Source organism: Corythoichthys intestinalis, chromosome 4, assembly GCF_030265065.1.
Source record: "Corythoichthys intestinalis isolate RoL2023-P3 chromosome 4, ASM3026506v1, whole genome shotgun sequence".
NCBI lineage: Eukaryota > Metazoa > Chordata > Actinopteri > Syngnathiformes > Syngnathidae > Corythoichthys > Corythoichthys intestinalis.
In genome coordinates, this window is record NC_080398.1 from 11,234,544 (window position 1) to 11,249,536 (window position 14,993).

Below are 14,993 nucleotides of genomic sequence, written 5' to 3' on the forward strand. Positions count from 1 at the left end.
CAAGTCCACAATTTAGTCCACTTTCATACATGCTTCAATTTAATTTGGTTCCAAAGAAACTTGGCAAATAGGTCAAAGAACAGAAAATACACTGTTTACATTCGTTAGTGTAGTAAATTTTTCATCTAACAAGTATGATGATCATTTTCAGGACTTTACAGTCTTGGCTCAGATCTGCATACCCCGAGTTCACGGTTTTAGTTTTTTCTCGTTAGGTTACGATTCATAAAACATTCATATTTCATACCTCATCCGTATTGTCTCCATGTTTGTCTTAGTTGTGAATGTATTTACTCACATGTTGGACACTCATTAATGTTTGTATTTGACTTGGCTCAGCTACAACCCCAAGAAATCAGCCCTCCACCCACCGCCAATCTGGACCGTTCTAACGACAAGGTATACGAGAACGTGACCGGATTGGTTAAAGCTGTGATCGAGATGTCGAGCAAGATTCAGCCAGCTCCTCCAGAGGAGTATGTTCCAATGGTCAAGGTAAGAGAGATAAATTATGTTGGTTTCATATCCTGATCTACCAAGATCTCAAATAGCATGCATTAAAATATTAGTATATGTTCCAGATTGTGTGCTCTATTGTCAATAGGTGTCAAAGTGTTGTAGAACGTATAGAAAATGTTGCGATTTTGGTAGTCACAATAATAATAATACATTTTATTTCTATAGCGCTTTTCAAGACACGCAGATGCTTCACAAGAAAGATGGGAACACAATAGTTCAACAACAATAACAAAACAATCATAAAATTACATTAAAAACAGGATAAAAGTAAATAAAAATTTAAGAGGTCAAGATAAAACCGAGATAAGGATCATGGTGGGTAAGAAAGAGTAAACAGGTGTGTTTTGAGTCTGGGGGGCCATTTACATGGTGACTCTCCGAGAACACGAAAAATTTCAAATTTGCATTTATATGGGACTGTCTCCATTCGAACAATGTCGCAATTCCTCATGAAAACGTTGTAGTATTCATGCTAAGCCCTAGGGGGCAGTGCAGATTCACAAGGCGACAGCGAATGATGCACTTTGACCCCACCAAGCTCCTCAGCCCGGAAAAAAATATGCCAGCCCACTCGAAGCAATGGCATTTTTCTTTTGTTCAAAAAGGCACAAAAACGAAACATTCAACATATTTAATTTAAAAATATTATTAAGATATTAAATTAAAGCCTACATTCCGCCATATTTGCTGATTTTAACGTTTAGTAGCATCGCTGCGCACGCCCAATGTGACGTGTACGAGTGCTGACGTTATCGGCGCGGTGTCGCGCAGCAGGAGCCTTTGATATGCATGCAGAGCAAGCCCCCCTTAATCCTCCGCAATCGAATTCTTCCACTTTGGAGGCAGGATTCAGAATTTTTCGTCTTCGCCTATCGTCTTCGCCAACACCATATGCACGCGAAGCCATTCCGCTACTCAGTCATTGCGTCTTTGTGTCGCAGAGTCGCCATGTAAACTGCCCCTGGATTTGAAAAGTGAGAGGGTAGATATATACAGTGCCCTCCATAATTATTGGCACCCCTGAAAAAGATGTGTTTTTTAGCTTCTAATAATTTTTTTTTTTAATTAAAATATTATGGAACCTTAATGGAAAAAAAGAGAAAAATCCAACCTTCAATACAAGTGCATTCATTCAGTGAGGAAAAAATCCCACATAAAGAAAAAATTATTTGACATCAAATAATGTGTGTCACAATTATTAGCACCCCTGGTGTTAATACTTTGTACAACCCCCTTTTGCCAACAAACCAAGGTCTGGGGACTGAGATGGCCATGGGAGGAGCTTGATTTTGTGTCTGGTGAACCATTTCTGTGTATATTTGGCCATATGTTCAGGGTCATTGTCTTGCTGAAAGACCCAGTGACGACCCATCTTCAGCTTTCGGGCAGAGGGCAACAGATTTTGATTTAAAATGTCCTGGTATTTCAAAGCATTCATGATGCCATGCACCCTAACAAGGTTCACAGGGCCTTTGGAAGCGAAACAGCCCCACAGCATCACTGACCCAACCCCATACTTCACTGTGGTGTATGAGGTTCTTTTCAGCATGCGCATCTTTTGTGGCACGCCAGACCCACTTAGAGTGTTTGTTGCCAAAAAGCTCAATCTTTGTCTCACCTGACCAAAGCATACTGTCTCAGTTGAAGCCTGGGACCATGTGTATTTTTGTGTGAGCCCAAGAGGGAGTTCCAGAGCTGGGGGGGACACAGTAATTAAAAGCTCTGAAACCGAAGGTGGGGAGACTGACACGGGGACCGAAAAGGTGGAGGATAGAGGAGGAGCGAAGTGAACGGGGGGATGGTTAATACAGAGGAGATTGCATAGGTAGGAAGGGCCCAGGCCATGGAGTGCTTTAAAGGTAATGATAGAGATCTGGTAGTTGATCCTTGATTGACTGGAAGCCAGTGAAGTTGACGGAGGATGGGGGTGATGTGTGGTGGGGGTCCGAGTGATGAGGCGTGCTGCTGAGTTTTGGAGGAGCTGCAGTTTCTGGAGGGACTTATTTGGGAGACCAAAGAGCAGTGAGTTACAGTAATCGAGCCGGGAAGTGACTAGACTACAGACAACAGTGGAAGCGGTATGGCGGGTGTTAGAAGGGAGGAGGTGACAAATATTGCGAAGGTGGAAGTTGGCTGATCTGTTGATGTCGTTGATATGGGAGCGGAAGGAGAGCGTGCCGTCGAGGATGACACCCAGACTCTTAACCTGAGTAGAGGGAGAGATCGGTAGATTGTTGATGGTAATAGCGAAGTTATTGTCATTAGAGAACATTGCGTTGTTGCTTACAAAGAGGACATCTGAGTACCAGTTGTTTTTAATATGTGTTATCAACATTTGTGTGATTACTAACATTAATATTACACATTTTGTATGACTCCTACTTGTGACCGGTTCTCAAACTGTGGTACGAGTGCCACCTAGTGGTGTATGAAAGAATCACTGAATTACATGTTCAAACAGCCTGAAGATTTTTAATCCATTATAATCCTGTTTAATGTTTAAAATAAAAGCACATTCTTTTAAATTGGTTTCTTTTCAAATATTTCTTTTGGAGCAATTTCTATTTCACATATGTTTGATACAGTTTAAACGAATACTTGTTTTGATACAGGTATTTACTCTATTTAAACAGTTTTATTATTGAAACTGTTACTGTGGCTTACAATAATATTAGGTAAATAAAATATGTGCTATATTTGTAGTGTTAGAATTATGTTCGTTCATTGTCTCTGAGCATTTCAACCTTCTGCATTAATGAATTTTATTATTGGCTATTACAGTAGTACTTGGAGAGCCAAGTATTTTTTGAGGTGGTGTTTGGTGTTAAAATAATAATAATAATAATAATTGACAATCACTGCTTGAAAAATCAGATCAAACAATTTGGCAGAAAATTGCCAAAGTTGGTATTTTCAAATGAATTTAAATGATATTACCGTAATATTTTTTTTTTTAATGTTGCTGTTTTCACAAGTGTAAAAGCTCTCCTTTCTCCTACGTTGGTACCTCGGAATTTCTCTCAGATTTTTGCTGAGATCTTCAGATTTATGCCTGCCTAAACCTTGAATCGCACTCTCTGTGTCATGTCAAAGTCACTGATAAATAAGAATTACTGTTCTTTGGATACTATTGACATCATCGGAGGTAAACACCTGCATTTTGAGGCTCACAGTGAAAAAATATTGTGGTGTCTTGTTTTGAGGATGTGGGCCTTGCATTGAGGACGTTGTTGGCCACCGTAGATGAGACCCTACCTCAATTGCCAGCCAGCACACACAGAGAGGTAACAACATGCTCTCTTCACACTTACATGTACAACTACAATGTCTGTATACATTCAGTATTATATCACCATTGTACAATAAATCCTTCTTTTGCAGATCGAGATGGCACAGAAGCTCTTAAACTCTGACTTGGCAGAGCTGATTGGGAAAATGAAGTTAGCCCAGCAGTATGTGATGACCAGGTAGATCATCACATCACAGTGCATGATATGGAATAATTTCTAACTTTTCATTTACAGTGGGGCAAATAAGTATTTAGTCAACCACCAATTGTGCAAGTTCTCCTACTTGAAAAGATTAGAGAGGCCTGTAATTGTCAACATGGGTAAACCGCAACCATGAGAGACAGAATGTGGAAAAAAACATAAAATCACATTGTTTGATTTTTAAAGAATTTATTTCCAAATTACAGTGGAAAATAAATATTTGGTCACCTACAAACAAGCAAGATTTCTGGCTGTCAAAGAGGTCTAGCTTCTTCTAACGAGGCTCCACTCGTCACCTGAATTAATGGCACCTGTTTTAACTCATTATCGGTATAAAAAAAAACCTGTCCACAATCTCAGTCAGTCACACTCCAAACTCCACTACGGCCAAGACCAAAGAGATGTTGAAGGACATCAGAGACAAAGTTGTAGACCTGCACCAGGCTGGGAAGTCTGAATCTGCAATAGGTAAAACGCTTAGTGTAAAGCAGTGCTTCTCAATTATTTTCTGTTACGCCCCCCCAAGGAAGACGTAAATGTTTCGCGCCCCCCCCCCCAACTCTCTGCCGCCACTGTAAATAGTATCATTCGTCTATATTACTATTATAAGTACGCCTCAGCCTAACATTGTGTCCTTTTTTTTCTATTAAAGAAAAAAAGTAACATAGATCAACTTATAATAAAGTATAACTTTTTTAACATTGTGTTGCTTGTAACAGAAAAGACTTAATGCGCATCAATTTGCCTGAAGTTAAAAAAAAAAAAAAAAAAAAAAAAAGTCACATCCAAACTGTAAAAATACACTCAAGGTACATTTTTGACCATTTGAAACTGAAAAATAAAATGTAATAAAATCAGTAAATAATAACAAATTCAAATTGATTAGAAACATTTCCTCTTCAGGACAACATGCCAAAAAATTTGACCGAAAAAAAAACAAAATAGAAGGGGGGAAAAAGGTCTCTGGACAGAAGGAAAGTTTTTATTTTCGCTGATTCACCACAGTGCTCACTGGTTTACTGATATAACACTGACAAAGCGGGACGATTGTGACAATTGGCAATATTCGGCACATTTTCGCTGAAAAACAATCAAGCGGCTTGTCAATGAGATTGAGGTCTAATGTCTTTAAGTGGCGTCTTAACTGATTTGGCTTCTCCGCTATAATCATTTTTAGACTCAGTAAACAGTGGTCTTTCCTCATTTCCCACTATATTAAAAGTCAAAGGCAAACGGCCCGAAAAAAGCGCATTCTCGGCGGCCGAGGGAGAACCGTAGGTGAGGGCGTTGGTCGTGACGATCCCAAGCCGAAAACGGCACTTCTCAGCCGGACACGTGAGAAAGACAGTGGGTCGCTGCGTGAGTCCAGCTCTGCATGAGTCTCTTCCGTGTGCTCTTGCTTACTTCAAAAATACTGCACGCACTTTGAAAATGAGAGCGCCACTGCCACCCACGGAGTGGATGTGCAAGTACACTTTATTCTAGTACGGCAAAAAAAAAAAAAAAAAAGCATGTTCCCCGAGGTCACTCGCGCCCCCCCTGGCATCGCTCTGCGCCCCCCTGGGGGGGCGCGCCCCACCATTTGAGAAGTACTGGTGTAAAGAAATCAACCGTGGGAGCAATTATTAGAAAATGGAAGACATACAAGACCACTGATAATCTCCCTCGATCTGGGGCTCCATGCAAGATCTCACCCCGTGGCGTCAAAATGATAACAAGAACGGTAGGCAAAAATCCCAGAACCACACGGGGGGACCTAGTGAATGACCCACAGAGAGCTGGGACCACAGTAACAAAGGCTACTATCAGTAACACAATGCGCCACCAGGGACTCAAATCCTGCACAGCCAGACGTGTCCCCCTGCTGAAGCCAGTACATGTCCAGGCCCGTCTGCGTTTCGCTAGAGAGCATTTGGATGATCCAGAAGAGGACTGGGAGAATGTGTTATGGTCAGATGAATCCAAAATACAACTTTTTGGTAGAAACACAGGTTCTCGTGTTTGGAGGAGAAAGAATACTGAATTGCATCCGAAGAACACCAAACCCACTGTGAAGCATGGGGGTGGAAACATCATGCTTTGGGGCTGTTTTTCTGCAAAGGGACCAGGACGACTGAGCTGTGTAAAGGAAAGAATGAATGGGGCCATGTATCGACAGATTTTGAGTGAAAATCTCCTTCCATCAGCAAGGGCATTGAAGATGAGACGTTGCTGGGTCTTTCAACATGACAATTATTCCAAACACACAGCCAGTGCAACAAAGGAGTGGCTTCTTAAGAAGCATTTCAAGGTCCTGGAGTGGCCTAGCCAGTCTCCAGATCTCAACCCTATAGAAAATCTGTGAAGGGAGTTGAAAGTCCGTGTTGCCCAACGACAGCCCCAAAACATCACTGCTCTAGAGGAGATCTGCATGGAGGAATGGTCCAAAATACCAGCAACAATGTGTGAAAAACTTGTGAAGAGTTACAGAAAACGTTTGGCCTCCAATATTGCCAACAAAGGGTACATAACAAAGTATTGAGATGAACTTTTGGTAGTGACCAAATACTTATTTCCCACCATGATTTGCAAATAAATTCTTTAAAAATCAAACAATGTGATTTTCTGGGGGGTTTTCCACATTCTGTCTCTTATGGTTGAGGTTTACCCATGTTGACAATTACAGGCCTCCTTAATATTTTCAAGTGGGAGAACTTGCACAATTAGAGGTTGACTAAATACTTATTTGCCCCACTGTATATCCCAATAATAGGCATTATACCAAACACAAATGGTACCATAAATGTGCACCTGCTTTAAATAATGATTGGCACACCAGTTATTTGTACCTTCTGCCATCTAGTGGAAGAGTATTTAATTGTTCTGCCGCTTACTGAAAATCTTTTGTGTTAATAATCACCGTCTTAAATTAGCAGTATACAGGAAAATATTACAATTTTATCCTCACAGATTGACATTTTTTGCTAAATATTACTGCAACTTTCTCTAAAAAAAATAGTAGAGCAACAAAATGATTCTCTGAAAATTATGACTTCACTTGTCCTTATATAAGTTGAAGTACATTTGAATAAATTAAATTAAATTAGTAGAGTGACTTCAAAGTAATGTACTGGCATGACTAGTTTTCTTTCAAGATGAGATGGTGTTTTATGTCCTTTCCTTCCTGTGATAACTCATATATATTTTACGATGTATTCTATTCAGTCTTCAGCAAGATTACAAGAAGCAGATGCTAACCGCAGCTCACGCACTCGCTGTGGATGCCAAAAATCTGCTGGATGTCATCGATCAATCCCGGCTCAAGATGATGGCCCAGTCCCGCCCACACTAGTCCCACATCCGGATCCTTATACTTCCTGATCAGTGAGAGTTGTTGGAACTTTCCATCCAACAAGTGACTAGTGGGGCACGGCCCCTTAATGTAACCACGGAGCTGATCCCTTATTTAACTCTGCACCACTGTGAGATATTTTTAAAGAACTGAGCAAAAACAATTCCTGAATCAGGGATTTGTCAACATTGCTCTTTGCGGACTAAACTGGTAGAACGAGGAATGGTGGTTTTCAAGTAGAACACCATGAGCCCAGCGCTATCAATGTTGTTGGGTCCAATCCAGATCCGGTTGTTGGAGTAAGCCAAGCCATCAGAGCCTCTTCTTGATCTTCATCATATCACAAGGATGAGATTCCAGCATGGCAACAGTTTTTTTCTCGTCATGTGAAAAACAAAGTATTTTGTTCTTCTTCCCCTATTTCACCCTTTTTTTATTTATAGCATCACAACACGAAAGACATGATACAAGACACTAACGGGGAAAAAACTTCATTTTCTTTCCTTCTTTGCTTCTCACTGACTCACTTCCTGTTGTCTTCCTCATTCAGCTCCAGTCTGAGCAGTATAAAAGACTTCAAAGACGCTACCTCAGATCTCACTGAGTTTGCTCTTCATTGACTGCTTCTGTGGGTTATAATGTCTATTTGCTTCGTTTTTGACTCGCAGTCTTCTTCATAAACATATCTACACAGTTCCATCCCAGCATCACAGTGGAGGATAATGATGAAGGTGGGTGAGGAAGGCCCGCAAAGGAGTACCCGACATTTGTTTTCCAACAACGTCTCGGCTCTGTCACGCTTTCACCTTCTCCCTCACCATCATATCGGCGTATCAGTGTCACAGAGTCACCACGAATGCAAATGAACTTGACCAGGGCAACCTTCGTGCAACCTGCAGAAGATCCCCGGCCTGACGTGCTGAGCCACATAACTGGAACGTCATCTTGCAAACTCACAAAATGAACACAAAAGTTCACGCGTGTCGTGACAAATAGTATGGAGGAGAGCATATTTGCACAGCACCAAAATGAATCGAGTAGTTTGACCCAGGTTTGATTATCACGTCTAGCCAGCCAATCAACCTGTGGGTGAAGTAGGGTTACAAATGTAAAATAAACTATTTTATCTCTTTACTGTTGTGTAAATCTGCTCATGTTGTTATATTTTAAAGTGTACCGGTGTGCGTCACTGGTTAATTGTACAGAAGTCGTACTAGTTGACACTGGTTTTTATTTTGTCTTCTGGTCTTAAATGGCCTTCTTGTTAAATAGCAGGAAAAACAATGAAATAAAAATTATGCAGAAGTGGAATTAGGACAGTCTTCATTAAGTTTTTTTTTTTCCTCTCTTTTTTTTTTAAACCTGTCCTGTTCAGCTGTTTGACACGGAGAATGGAAGTCTAAGTGCCAGGTTGGTCTGAACAGTTTTAATGTTTCACATTGAGAGTATGGCATACTCCCATTGTGATCATCAACATACCTCATTTATTAAGAAAAAGCAGCGAACAGGAAGGGGTAATGGGGGAACAGACAAAAACACGAGAATAAAGAAAAGAAACACAACAACAAGAAATACATCGAACATCTACACTAACTACTAACATGTTGGTGCTATCGTCAGCTAGATGTATTTCTGGTTGACAACATGGGGGGCCCGTTGACCAGGGCAAGAGGGAGACGGGGGTGGGGGAGTCTATAAGCTAAGTGGTTGAAAGCTCTGTAATCTGGAACCCAGTAATCGTGTGAATCCCTTGTGAGTGTAAGCCCGTTGGTGACCGACCCTACGCTGCCCCATCGCCACTCCTGGCACCGGGACAACCCCCCCCCCCCCCCCCCCACCACCACCCGAGCGCGCCCTATCACATCCAGTCGCACTCAAGGCGTTTTTTTCTTTCTCAACAGAGGCTCTCGAAACATAGTACATTAATCCCACGCTGCTTCAAACGCCACGCCCTCAGTCCATTGCGGAACTTTTTCCAATTAAAAAAATAAATAAATGCAATATTTTATGGAGCTGTCCCGGTCCGATTACTCAGTCCCTCACTCTCGCTCTGCCACTTTCCTTGGTCAGGCAGTGCACTGGAATTGCTTATTAAAGTTAACAATGATTGACAAACGTTAAGGTTTGATCTTGCCAGAGACGCTGGAAAGCCGAAGCTTTATGCTGCATGTGTCAGTCATTGTTTAACTTTTTAAACAGTTGCTGTGGCAACTCGTGTGTAAGTGAGCCGCTTATATAGACCCCACTCACATGACGTCACAACCACGCCTCCGCGCCATATTGTCCGTCAGCTCGTCGGGTTGACGCATTACCGCTACGTAAATTCCTCCTATTATGGCGTGTTTTTCTGCTCGTTAACATTAATAATCAAAATGGTTAAGGCGTGTGTGGCAGTTGGTTGCAATAACAGAGAAGATAGACGGAGAGACTTGAAGTTCTACCATATTCCGAGAGACCCGGAGAGGAGAGCGAGATGGACTGCTGCAATTCGACGAGAAAACTGGGCACCAAACGATCACTACAGATTATGTAGTAGTCATTTTATATCTGGTAAGATGCATTTAATATATATTTAGAGGGTTTTGGGCTGACAACCACAATTAAGATCATTGCGAGGCTAATCGCCGACAACATACAGTTTCAAATTCAAGATGCTTATTTCTTCCACCATCATTATTTTTTTTAATAATATTTAGCTGGTACCAAGTGAAAGAAGTTAAACAGGTGTGTCCAAACCTTTTGCAAAGGGGGCCAGATTTGGTGTGGTAAAAATGCGGGGGGCTACCTTGGCTGATTTACATAGAGTAATATATTTAAACAAACTTCAGCAAGCCCTTCTGTGTGTCACATTTGCTTTATAATTTTTTTAATTCATAATTTCAACAATCTCATCTTTGTGGCGTTCTCTTTCGACACTCGGGCTCTTGCGAAATACTGCTGCTGTGAAATTAAACTAGCTTCAAGTTGCTATAATTTCTCGCTGCGTATCTTCCCTGTAATGTTGTCGTACATGTCAGCGTGTCTTGTTTGGTAATATTGCGTCACATCGAACTCTTTGAAAACAGCAAATGAGGCAGACACAGTTGTTGCGTGTTTTATTGAAGAAATAGTCCAATATCCACCTATCCTTGAAGCGTCGGCCATCGCAGTCAACTTTTTTTTTATTGATTGTCGCCATTTTAGAAAATTGGAAGTAAAGGGTCACACGGGGTAATGTTGCTTAGAATGCTGCTCTTAAAGCTTTTCAAACTTTCGTGAGAATAGGCTGATTTTGTGTGGACAAGATAGTTGTAGATATCAGGGTAGCAGATGTCAGGCAGAGAGGGCGAAGACAGCGGGTCGAAAAATATCGATTTAGGCATTTAATATGGATCTGGCGAATGGATAGACGGAAGCTTTTCCACATAACGCCTTTTATGCAAAGCATCCAATGAGTTTACAGCGTCTGAAAGCGCCGGGGCTTCCATGAATTGCACGACAAATTGAAACCATTGAGAATTCGGATAAACACTGACGGACAATATGGCGGCCGGATACAGCGAAACGTCATTCTGTGACGTTGGTGAGTAGGGTCTATATGGCGGAAAACACTCAGGTGACTTGAAGGTGCGCCTTGAGAACCCCAATTTGGCCAAATTTCAAAATTGTCCAATATGCACTTGTGATACATCATTGGAAAGCTCAAAAACTCAATTTTCTGGGGAAAGAAAAATTTTGAACAGGAGGGTATTTAAAAAAAGAAAAAAAAAATTTTTTAACAGCAAAATCCTAACTTGAGGCGAGAGCAGAATTTAAGACGCCACGATTTTAACGAGATATTATCTCGTACATACCATGTTTCGATCCAAAAACTCCATGTAGCATGTATCACCGAGTGTCAAGACACAGCTGTGAATGGCCACAGCCGGATTTTTAAAAAAATATTTTATGGGTGAAACATGGTCATATAACAAGGGTCGCGATGCAGAAATCAGACAACAAGGAGTGGTTAGATTTTCTTTTTCATACAGGTACCCTTTTAAACATTATTTTTCAATTTTTTATTTTGTTTGGATCGATTATTTATCATCTAACATATCGGGGGAAATGTGACAGTAACAAAAAAAATACAATTCGGCGATAGTTATGAGGTAGATATCCGTGACGTTTTTTTTTTTTTTACAGACGGCAAATTTTTCATTGTAACGTAATTTGTTTACAAGTTTACAATATGCGAGTGAATAATTTTTTGTCTTTTTTTTTTTTTTTTTTTTTTAATCTGAATACTAGACATCAATTAATGATTTTAAGCTAAAAATGACATTTTGAATAATTAACTACTTACCTTCTTTTTATGGCTAGGTTGAAACAAAAGCGGTTGCGCGACATCTGTAAACGGGGGTTTTCAGGGTAAAACGGAAAGATTAAAAATAGTTCGGAGGCTTAGTGCACCATGAATCTGCTATGGCAGCATATACACATATTGTTCTATCAAACACAACAGTTCTTTTGGCTTAAAATACATATACATATATTTTAAAGAGGGGTGCAAGAGCATATGTATCTCTTTCCAATGATAAATCTGAATAAATACATTGCACACACACACACAAAGGTTTTTAGGTTGGGGGCACTACTTGCAGTTTTTCACTTGTGAAATTTTCTGATTCACTGATACTAGCCTTGTGTTATTCTTTTGTCTGTCATATCATCCAAAGAAAGCAACTTCCTTTCTGGAACAAAGTTTTTAATAGACGCACACCTTGTGCTGTGTGCCTGCCTGACATGTTATTTTCTTTTCTCTTGTCAAGTGCCAACTCTTTTGCATTGCATAATGACACCCTCTCAGCCAGGGGACTCATAACATTGTTTAATCTTCAAGTGTAAATTTATACAGTCAATCTGCGAGAAAAGTCAAAGACAGCACACACCTATGCAACTCCTCTTTCCAAATTAAAAATGATTATACTTGCATAACTTTCTTCATATTCAGCTGTTTGCCTTCAGCCTATTTACATTTGCAATAGAAATGTGCATCAAATGAACATGATGAGCAGTAAGTGTCAATTAGCATTAACTGCAGCATATGGAGCATAGCAAATCAATTACACATTACAGGTGCATTTCTGATGAGATGTTTGAAAAGATGCGTTGAATGAGCGAAAGATCAGTAGCTGCTGCTTGACTCCACCGTCTTGCTTGTGATTGGTTGCTTTCCAGCCTACTCACTGAGTCTTGACTTTCTTGCTGTGAGATCCACACTCTGATTTTTTGGCTTTTGTAGCGAAACGCCTGATGTAAAAAAAAACAAGATAATAAAGGTCTGTGCTGTTATTTTCGTCAACATTCAGACAGAGATGGAGTTAAATATCATCCTATCAGCCACAGATTAGAAGCACGGTTAGCATCAATAAGGCCATTTACAGTAGTTTTCAAAGGACTCAGTCTGACATGGTTAAAAAAAAAAATACAGCACTACCAAATGTAATTAACCTTCTCTGGTAGAGGTAGATGAGGAAAAAGAGCTCATCTCTGAAACAGGAGAGTTGGAGAGAAGACAAAAAGGCCTCAGAGGAGGAGAGGATAGCGACGCAAGAGCACAGGTCTGTCACGAGGGTGTTCACTCCCTGGTATAAAAGTAAAAAACGATAAAATGGGTTTTAAAAAAATACAGATACGAGGAATACAAATGTTTTTAAATTTGGAAGAACTTACTCTATACATTAACACTGCCCCCTGTAGGTGGCTCACAGACCTCAACTGAGAAGAAAGCCACATACTGTGAAATTAACTTACAATGGAAGAGGACAGCATTCCAGTTTTAAAATGTTAGGGAACAAACTTTATAAGGTTTTAATAGGACTCACCTTGTGGTTGATAAATAACTGAGGAACCATAGACAGGAAACCAAATGCGTAAACTCCTGTGAAATAAGACAAATTACTTATATGAACTCCAAAAAAAAACCACAACTGAAATATGCATTTCCTGTCACCATTGTAGCTGTTGTTACATGTCGATGATTCCATTCAAAGTTGTTCAACCATTTTAATTAGATTTATTTGCAAAATGTATTAACTATCCACAATATAAAAAAAAAAACTGAAATCAGATGTAGTTCTACCACTTCAACATACAGTACCACTTTTATTGAAAAGTAAGAGTATAAGCATATTTACAATTCATGCATAGGCGTGATATGGGTTTTCTGTGCTCCTTGCAGAGGCGTCACACAATTGACAGCAGAAGGAGATTTAGCACAAATTAGCACACATAACATGAGAAAATGTAAATGACCTGACCTGTTACCAGGCTGTTGACCATCCAAGAGAAGTAACTGTCAAAAAGGAACACATTCATCTGATCATGGACAAAATCTTGTATGTACACACACGCACACACACCACCCAACACACTTTTGTTCTCAAGGCCTGCTTGATATACTGTGTGTATATATACTAGTATATATGTATTATACACTAGTGTGTATATATATATATATATATATATATATATATATATATATATATGTATGTATATGTATATATATATGTATGTATATGTATATATATATGTATGTATATGTATATATATATGTATGTATATGTATATATATATGTATGTATATGTATATATATATGTATGTATATGTATATATATATGTATGTATATGTATATATATGTATATATATGTATATACAACAAAAATAACATTCTAATATTTATAAATGTATACTGTAGTATATAATTTATAACAAGAACTCAAATTAACAAACAGAGAACTTTTTAAAAATGTCACATTTTTAGTTATGAATGTGGGTAATTATTAGAGGTGGGTAGCACAGCCAGAAATTGTACTCAAGTAAGAGTAGCTGTGAATGTGGGTAATTATCAGAGGTGGGTAGAGCAGCCAGAAATTGTACTCAAGTAAGAGTAGGGTTACTTCAAAATAATATTACTCAAGTAAAATTAGTCATCTCAACTCATACTTAAGTACAAGTAAAAAAAAAAAAGTGTTTGGTGAAAGAAATACTAAAGTAATGAGTAGGATTGTGAGTAACTGCTTACAAATTTGTTTAATATTTTATTATTATTATTTTTTTTTTAATATTTTGGTGGGGATTTTTTTCTCAGCAAAGTTATATCTATGAACTGTTGTTACAATTATACTGTACAATAACCTATTACATAACCACATTAAGCCAAGGAAACCCCCCCCCCAAAAAATCACTGAATTCCGCCGAGAGAAAAAAGATGACAGAAATGAAGCATTACTCGTCCAAAGAGCATGAGTGCCCTCTAGTGGAGAAAATAGTTCCTTGTTTGAATAGTGAATGGTTCCTTCATAATTACTATTATGAAATTAAAAGGATCACATCTCCGGTTTTCCATGGTCCATCGGTGCCAGATAAAGCCAGAGAGAGTCATGTTGTGGGCAGTTGGTAGCAGTTGGAAATTGGTAGAGCTACTCTTGGCATCTCTGGCAAAAAAATAATAAATCTAATATGAAGAATAAAGAGGAAAAATGTAATGACCTGTGTAGCCCAAAGTAGCGGAGTAAGCGTAGTGTTTTTTCTTCACAAATCTACTCAAGTAAAAAGTATGGCTTAGCAAAACTACTCATGGAAGTACATTTTTCTCAAAAATTTACTCAAGTAAATGTAACTGAGTAC

The 14,993-nt window shown here is 39.3% G+C and overlaps 2 protein-coding genes across 15 annotated transcripts in view; one reads left to right on the forward strand and one right to left on the reverse strand.

Moving 5' to 3' along the window:
- The window catches only part of LOC130915476 (focal adhesion kinase 1-like), a 74,879-nt gene extending 66,404 nt beyond the window's left edge, over nt 1-8,475 (forward strand). For all 7 annotated transcript variants that reach the window (XM_057835540.1, XM_057835541.1, XM_057835535.1 and 4 more), the window contains 4 exons: nt 340-495; nt 3,723-3,803; nt 3,901-3,986; nt 7,215-8,475. In XM_057835540.1, coding sequence (XP_057691523.1) covers nt 340-495; nt 3,723-3,803; nt 3,901-3,986; nt 7,215-7,341 — 450 coding nt within the window. In that variant the 3' untranslated portion in view covers nt 7,342-8,475. The remainder of the gene's footprint in view (nt 1-339; nt 496-3,722; nt 3,804-3,900; nt 3,987-7,214) is intronic.
- LOC130915477 (lipid scramblase CLPTM1L-like) overlaps nt 1-14,993 on the reverse strand; it is a 26,692-nt gene continuing 11,699 nt past the window's right edge. For 5 of the 8 annotated variants that reach the window (XM_057835543.1, XM_057835546.1, XM_057835542.1 and 2 more), the window contains 5 exons: nt 13,623-13,657; nt 13,188-13,243; nt 13,036-13,080; nt 12,814-12,947; nt 11,262-12,612 (listed from right to left, as the gene is read on the reverse strand). In XM_057835543.1, coding sequence (XP_057691526.1) covers nt 12,546-12,612; nt 12,814-12,947; nt 13,036-13,080; nt 13,188-13,243; nt 13,623-13,657 — 337 coding nt within the window. In that variant the 3' untranslated portion in view covers nt 11,262-12,545. Of the gene's footprint in view, nt 2,726-11,261; nt 12,613-12,813; nt 13,081-13,187; nt 13,244-13,622; nt 13,658-14,993 lie in introns of those variants that run through there. The other 3 variants (XR_009063094.1, XM_057835547.1, XM_057835548.1) reach the window with 3 other exon arrangements.